The sequence below is a fragment of the Cyprinodon variegatus genome, unplaced genomic scaffold (assembly GCF_000732505.1).
Source record: "Cyprinodon variegatus isolate N-32 unplaced genomic scaffold, C_variegatus-1.0 Scaffold1008, whole genome shotgun sequence".
NCBI lineage: Eukaryota > Metazoa > Chordata > Actinopteri > Cyprinodontiformes > Cyprinodontidae > Cyprinodon > Cyprinodon variegatus.
Genome location: NW_015151461.1, coordinates 253,311 through 260,901, shown reverse-complemented (window position 1 = coordinate 260,901; position 7,591 = coordinate 253,311). Strand labels below are relative to the sequence as shown.

The window sequence follows — 7,591 nt, the reverse complement described above, 5'->3', positions numbered from 1 at the left end:
TCTAGCAAACCTGCCGGACTACTTTCGGCTTGACCAAAGCTGGACGAGAACTCTGCTCACAGGACGCTGCAAGGGGTAAGTCAGTGTGATTGCATGACACTGGTGATGGGGATGCCACAAAGATTCATGTCAAAAATCCTGAACTATCCCTTTAATGCGCCAACTTTGTGTGACAGATTGAAAGGCCAAGACAACACGTTAACAATGCGCAAAATACGTGTTAGAAATCATGAGTAATTGAACCAAATGGCTTTCTATAGTCAGTCCCTCTGCTTTATCTGCAGCTGCTACAGTTGATCTGCTTTATATCCAGATGAACTGAGCTCTCAGCAGCTGCTGTTTGCAAACCTCCTACTTCCCAGAAGATCAAGTTATTGAATGTTTGATCAATTGCATATTTTAATAAAAGACAATCTTATTATTACTTTTTTTTAATGTATTTATTACTGTTCTCATGGCTGCACTTAAAAAAAATGAAATTGTCTAGAGCTTTTGTTAAACTAAGTATTCACTCATGTATACAAAATGAAAAAATAAATCTAAGTCTTTTTTTCTTGCACTTGTACTGAATATATAGGTGTTCTTTTTTTACTGATTAAAAAATCCGTACAATTATTGTTGGCTGAACGTTTGCATTTATGTTATTGTTTAAGTTTATAGTGTTTTAACAATACATTTATACTTGGCTAAATATTTGTTACTTTGCACAATATTTTTTATATTTTTGAATAAAGTTAAGCTATTTTAAAATACATGCATGTAGCTTTTATTACGTGAATTAAAATCATAGTCCTCCAAATGGAGATTTTATTTTCCACCCATACGGCTCAGCTCTAAATATGGAGCCATTAAAAGGTAGAGAAAGTAGTGAAGAAGGAACCTTTTATTCCATCCCTCTGGATTCATTAAATCAGCTCAGAGGAAACGCGTCGTCATCAGTGTCTGTCTGCACCCAGCCGATGGGGGGGGGGCTTTGAGGTATTGCGTCATCTCCTCTGCAGCCATCTGCTGAATGGTAATCAGTGACAGCAGGATGGGGGGTGAGAGAGGGAGACGGGGAGGGAGGAGGAATGCCAAGCTGACAGTGCTGCTGCTGCTGCTGCTGTGGAGGATAGAGCAGTCTGAGGGGGAGACCTGCAGGAGATGCTATCATGCGAGAGCCGTCTAGGTAACGCGTTTAGATTCTGGGATGCGGCTGGTTTTTATTCTCTCTCTTTCTGTCCGGCTGGCGTTGACTGATCAGATCTGCAGGCGGATGGACGGTAGGAGCTATCTTTAGCCTCAGCCTGGATGAAACATGATAGCGCTCGCCTCTGAGAGAAAACCAGTAGAGGACCAACTGGCTTCATCTGGTTTCAGGTAGATCTTCTGAATCTGTGAACCAGATGCTATGAATTTCTTTTCTAATGTATGAATGGAAGCGGTGGCGGTGCAGCTTAAAGGCTGATGCAGACCTGTCACCTTGGAGCCACCAATGGCTGCACGTTAGAACCACAGGCTAGCATTTAATGGCAGCGATCCACTGATCTGGAACCTGCTGGTTGGGTTTCAGGATGGAACAGATCAGAGCAGCATTGGAAAGGCTTTCTGTTCTGGTTACCAGAAGCAGGCAGTGATCTCTCTACATCAGGAGCGGAGGTGATGTCTCGCGGCGCGAGAGAGCGGAGGCGATGTCTCGCGGCGTGAGAGAGCGGAGGCGATGTCTCGCGGCGCGAGAGAGCGGAGGCGATGTCTCGCGGCGCGAGAGAGCGGAGGCGATGTCTCGCGGCGCGAGAGAGAGAGCGGAGGCGATGTCGCGCGGCGCGAGACCGCAGCAGCGTTTAATGATCAACAACTAAAGGATCTTCAGGTCTTACATCAGGTGGTCCTTTCTCTGAACCTGTAGGCGTCTCTCTAAAGGTCAGGATGCATGACGCCGTATTGGCATTAGTCCTCCCAACCAGCAGGGGGCGCCACACGGGTAAAGAAGAACTGCTGCTGCTCCATGACAGAGGCTGGTTAACAGGAATAAATCAGCTGTGCTGTCAGTGGACTGATGGGAAGTCTTTGGTTTCTCCTTCCTGCTGAAGGTCCTCTGCTCCTCTGAGGAAGAAGAAAAGCCAACCTTTGGGTCCCACTTCCTGTCTGCTGTTAGCTTAGCCTGCTCCTGTTTAGCATGCTGACTGACAGGACTGCTGGCTTCTGGTTCCACATGTTTCATCCTTCAGTGTTTAAACTTCAAACCTTTGTTGTTTTCATGGAGCTCTTAAGGTAGCCGACCATCAGCAGGTTCTAGAAAAGACGTCTGAGGTGGTAGATGGATCAGATCCCAACCCATCTGTCCCCCCCGGGTTCTGGTTCTTCAGGGTTCATTCATGCTTAGTTCTGGATCTGCTCTGATGCCATGTTTGCATTAAATGGTGTTTTTCTTCTCTCTGCAGCATTTCCAGCTGGCTTTGATCGACTCTAATCTCTGCACTTTATCCAAAGCTGAAAGTAAGTATCTGAGTGGTGAGGGTGGATGAGTGGGTGGATGAATGGGTGGATGGATGAGTGGGTGGATGAATGGGTGGGTGGATGGGTGGGTGGATGAATGGGTGGGTGGATGAATGGGTGGATGGATGGGTGGGTGGATGGGTGGGTGGGTGGATGGATGGATGGGTGGATGGATGGGTGGGTGGATGGATGAATGGGTGGATGAATGGGTGGGTGGATGCTGTAGGATTAAAGTAGTGCTGCATAGAGCAGATCCACACAGCCTTGCCTTTCCCTGCTGACGGCCCAAGACTCCGGTTGCCAAGGAGACGATGCACGGAGGGAGCTGCAGAGACTCACGAGCAGGCAGCACATGCGCTGTGATTTCAGATCACACGTATTCCCTGCTGCACGCTGCTGGTTGACTGTGGGGGGGGGGCAGCAGACTGATGAAGTGATGCTCACATTCTTCTTCTCTTTTCTTCCAGTTCAGTTCCACATCGCTCATTTATATGAAATCCAGGTAAGCAGATCAGATTCGCCCTACTGTAGGCGGGGCTGGGGGATTGATGAGGATTGCTGTTAATGGATCCACTTGGGTTGAATTAGCTAAAAACAGCTTCAAGACTTCCCTGATAAGGTTTTAAAGTTGTAGGGAAATCATATTTAAATGTCAATCATTCTGGCTTAAACATGTATATAAATGTTCTCTTTATCAGACCATATTGACCCAATAGTTAGAAAATTTTCTAAAAAAAAAAAAACAAAAACAAAAAAAACTTAAAACCTTTATTTTTTTCCCTTATCTTCTGCAGGCCAGTTAGTTCCACGTCAGCCTGAACACCCAAATTCGTCCAATCACATATCAACCGTCATCTGTCAATCACATTTTTTCGGTTATAGCATCTTGATTCATATGTTGAGCTAGGGCTGGGTATTTTTGCCAAAGTCCTGAATCGTTTCGATTTTGATTATTACAGTTCTAAATCGATTAATTTCAATTCGAAAGTGGTTCAACTGTGTTTCAAAATATCATGTATTTTATTTTTTTCCTGTCATATTAAACACAAAGTGCAAACTTGTAAATTGGATAGTTTAAACATGAGATGTGAACAAAAATGTCTCAAAAGTGCAAACTTGTTTGTGAAAAGTGAAGCCTCACTTGAGCAGGCGGACGTGACACAGCGGGGGCACAGCAGACATGCATGAGCTGCATTATCTGCACTGAACAAACCATATGTGTAAATTACTCTGAATTAAAAACACTGATCATTTATTGAACAGGATGGAATCATTTCAGATTTAAAGAACTTTCAGAAGTTTGAACTCTGAAAATGAGCGACTTTTCCTTTAAGAAACTTAGACTTTTGTCTTTCAATATTTATAATTGTTTTCTGTCCAGTTTAATGTCTGCCTCTGAGTCGGCGGCCATCTTGAATATAAGCATCCATTGAGTGCTGATGGTCATTCAGTCGAGCTCAGGCTTTATGCTGTTCTCACAGGAAGGGTTAAAGCGACACCCTGCCTCTAATAAACCCAGTATAATTCCCTCACTGGCAGCGCAGCAGGCCAGTGCCTGAACCTGCCGTCATACCCGACCTTCACAGACCCAGGGTTACCCAGGTCCCTTCACAGACCCAGGGTTACCCAGGTCCCTCCACAGACCCAGGGTTACCCAGGTCCCTTCACAGACCCAGGGTTACCCAGGTCCCTCAGGTTTCTACCGTCAGCCCGTCGTTAGCAGATGGAGGATCTCTTACAGCCGCTGTCTCTCTCTGTCCTGCAGAAGAAATTCAGAGCAGCTAAGGAGGCGTACGAGAGTCTGCTGCAGAGCCAAGATCTCCCTGCTCAGGTGAAGGCCACCACACTGCAGCAGCTCGGTAAGTGGACGTTTCTCTGCGCTTTGATCCAGAGCTTTAAGTTTGCAGGGTGGTTAAACTTTGGGCTGCAGAGAAGGTTGGTGGTTTACTGTTGGGCAGAGACGACCTGAGGAAAACCAGAAGCCTCTTTCCTGCTGATGGATTCCAGGCAGACTGTTAGATCATCTTGTCATTACGTTGAACTGTCTCCCAGGGCAACCATATTGCTACGTGCGGATTGCTAGCACTGGAAGCATGAACCTTCTGCTGCTTCCTTTCTGCTGCTCGTCCTGACAGAGGTCCAGTAAAGTCTCTCCAGATGCTTCTGCTGCTCCTGTGTTCGATGCCAGAGAGCAGCTTTGCTATATTAGCTGTGATCAGCGGGTAGAAAGTAGTTAGAATCTATGTTGAAGTGAGAAAGTCCTCCTGAAAACATGGTCTGTGCAGTCAGTTCATCCAGATTACCATCCTGCCTTCAAAGATTATTTCTCTGTGGGAGCCGCTCAGACCCCCACATACCGGCGCTGCGCTGTCACTGGGAATCCCCAGCAGCAGCTGCCTCAGGCCCGCTCGCCTCTCCAGGGTTTTCCCCTCCTGTTGGTGGCGGCTGGAAGTAGATGTTAGCGTTTTTCAGGTCTGTGCTACAAACTGCAGGCAGCAGGATAATAAAAGCCAACATATTCTGCCGGCAGGTTCCTAGACGCCATGCTGCCTCTACAGCATGCGGTCTGAGCAGAGCTTTAGTGTTGGAAATAGACGGTTGCTGCTTGGCCTGTTGGGTTGGTTGAGCAATCATTAGTTGCCTTGTGGGACAGTTCTCTGTGGTTCTGGGTGGTTTTGTTTTGCTGCTTCTGTGGGTCTCAAGGCTGATTTATTCTTCGAAGCTAGGACGTCTGCGTAGGTGTTGGAGTGAACAAAAAGACGTTTTGCTCCCTCCGCAGACACTCTGCTGCACCTCTCATAAATTGTACATGATGTCAGACAGGAGGCCGGCTTGTTTTGTTTTTATCACCGCCATTGCAGAAAACAAGTCGTGAAGTTTGACCAGCTAGAAGAGCGAGGTGCATGAGAACGCTGGGAGCCTTTATCCACCTGGATCTCCGCTCTTTTTGGCCCTCATGTCGCTCCGTTTTCGGACAAACTCGCCCCCACTTCCTCGCCGCCTCGGCCGTATCTAGACCCACAGCGTATAGCGCAGACCATGCTAAAAACTGAGCATAAATCAAAAATGTCTGCATTAATTTCACTGCGACCGCCTGCTGCAGGAGGATAACCAGGCCTTCAGATTAACGTGGATCCACTCCGAGCGGCTGACGGTCTCTGTGCTTCTCCTCAGGCTGGATGCATCACACCGTGGAGCAGCTGAGGGAGAAAGATGCTAAGGGCTGCTATGCCATCCAGTGTCTGCAGAAGTCTCTGGAAGCAGACCCCAACTCAGGCCAGTCCTGGTACCTACTGGGCAGGTAAGCCTGAGTGCTGAGATGTGAAGAGTTCTGGTGCTGGACCGCTCCACGGTTCCACCTGCTGACAGCTCAGCCCACAATTATTCACACCCTGGCTTATTGGTCTGTTTTATTTTTTTCCATTTAATGTTTCATTGATTAATTAATTAATTAGTAAATGGTTAATTGACTAATTGATTCATCTGATCAATAATCCACACCCTGGAGCAGAAACACAGAGTAACGCTTGGATTGTTTTATGGCATCTCGTTAAAGAAGATGGAAACATGAGTCTTCAGACACTGATTAGATCAGTGGAAACTTATCGATTCCTGATGGTTTGCAAACCTTGAAGCGTTGGCCTCAGTAGACCAAATGATGGTTTAACCGTGTGTTTGCCAGGTGCTACTCCAGTATCGGGAAGGTGCAGGATGCCTTCATCTCCTACCGGCAGTCCATCGATAAGTCTGAGGCCAGCGCCGACACCTGGTGCTCCATCGGGTGAGAATCTGCCTCCAGAACCGGAGCGTTTAGAATCAGTGTTTAGCGTTAGTATTCCTTCCTCCACAGCCTGCATGGCTTTTATTTTTCCTTCTTTTATTATAAAGTAGAATTACAAGGGTTCAAAACATGGCTGCCTGCTAAACTGACAGCCTGGCGGAGCGTTAATCCAAGCAGCAGCTCCACCTAACCTCCAGCTTCCACAGAGCAGGGGGGACATCCATCCTGTGGAAGTAATGTGGCTTTAGCCAGAGGGCGGAATGGCCTAGTCAAAGTTCATACTCATCAGGAATCTGTGGCGAGGCTTGGAAGGTGTGAATACTTCTGGGTCGCTGAGCTGCGTTCTGTCTCCTTGCAGCGTTCTGTACCAGCAGCAGAACCAGCCGATGGACGCTCTGCAGGCCTACATCTGCGCTGTGCAGCTGGACCACAGCCACGCCGCCGCCTGGATGGACCTGGGCACCCTCTACGAGTCCTGCGGCCAGCTGCAGGACGCCATGAAGTGCTACATCAACGCCACGCGCAGCAAAGCGTGTCTGAACAGCGCCGCCCTGGCTCAGCGCATCAAGCTGCTGCAGGTGGAGCCCCTCCCCCCTACATCACGCCCCGTTGTTAGATGTTGTTTGGTAGTTTGATGTTCTGTGCTTTAAGGTGCTGTGATCAGTGGCCCTTTGGACACATACATATGAATACTGATTCATATTGCTGTGTTTGATGTGAAAGCAAACGTTCATTAATCATTTCTCTGATCTGTGTGCAGGTAGAGCCGCTCTCAGTCAGCATAGATTCTGTAGTTCCTCTCCTGTTTCAGCACTAAAGTCTGTGTTTCGCACCGTTTCTCCTAGGCTCAGTTGTGTAACCTTCAACCAGGTAGTCTGCAGAGTAAGACTAAAATGCTTCCTTGTATTGAGGAGGCGTGGAGCCTTCCCATCCCTGCTGAGCTCACGTCCAGGCAGGGGGCCTTGAACGCAGCACAGGCACAGCAGGTGAGAACATGGTTTGTTTGGCCGCTCAGGGATCCAGCCTGCCAGACTTTCCTTTCTGCTTCCTCTAAACCAGTTAGAACCAGATTCCACACAGAATAAGTCCGCCTCATTGGTCCCGCTGAGCTTTCCCGCTCATCCCAACATGTCCGTCCAACGCCTGGAGATCAGTGCTTAAAACCTCCAGCTAGGAAACAGAAGAACAGTCAGGGATTAGTTTCAGACCCTTCATCTCAGAAACCATCACAGTTCCCCTGAGATCAGAAGGTCGCCATGTTGATGGTGAACGGATGAGTGACATCACAGTGTGATGAACGGATGAGTGACATCACAGTGTGATGGGTGACATCAC

The 7,591-nt window shown here is 47.8% G+C and overlaps 1 protein-coding gene across 1 annotated transcript in view; it reads left to right on the top strand.

The window, feature by feature from the left end:
* LOC107100775 (lysine-specific demethylase 6A-like) overlaps nt 1–7,591 on the top strand; it is a 48,132-nt gene that overhangs the window by 21,282 nt on the left and 19,259 nt on the right. Inside the window, exons 7-13 of the mRNA XM_015399409.1 lie at nt 2,421–2,475; nt 2,943–2,977; nt 4,241–4,334; nt 5,650–5,776; nt 6,158–6,256; nt 6,615–6,834; nt 7,102–7,242. Coding sequence (XP_015254895.1) covers nt 2,421–2,475; nt 2,943–2,977; nt 4,241–4,334; nt 5,650–5,776; nt 6,158–6,256; nt 6,615–6,834; nt 7,102–7,242 — 771 coding nt within the window. The remainder of the gene's footprint in view (nt 1–2,420; nt 2,476–2,942; nt 2,978–4,240; nt 4,335–5,649; nt 5,777–6,157; nt 6,257–6,614; nt 6,835–7,101; nt 7,243–7,591) is intronic.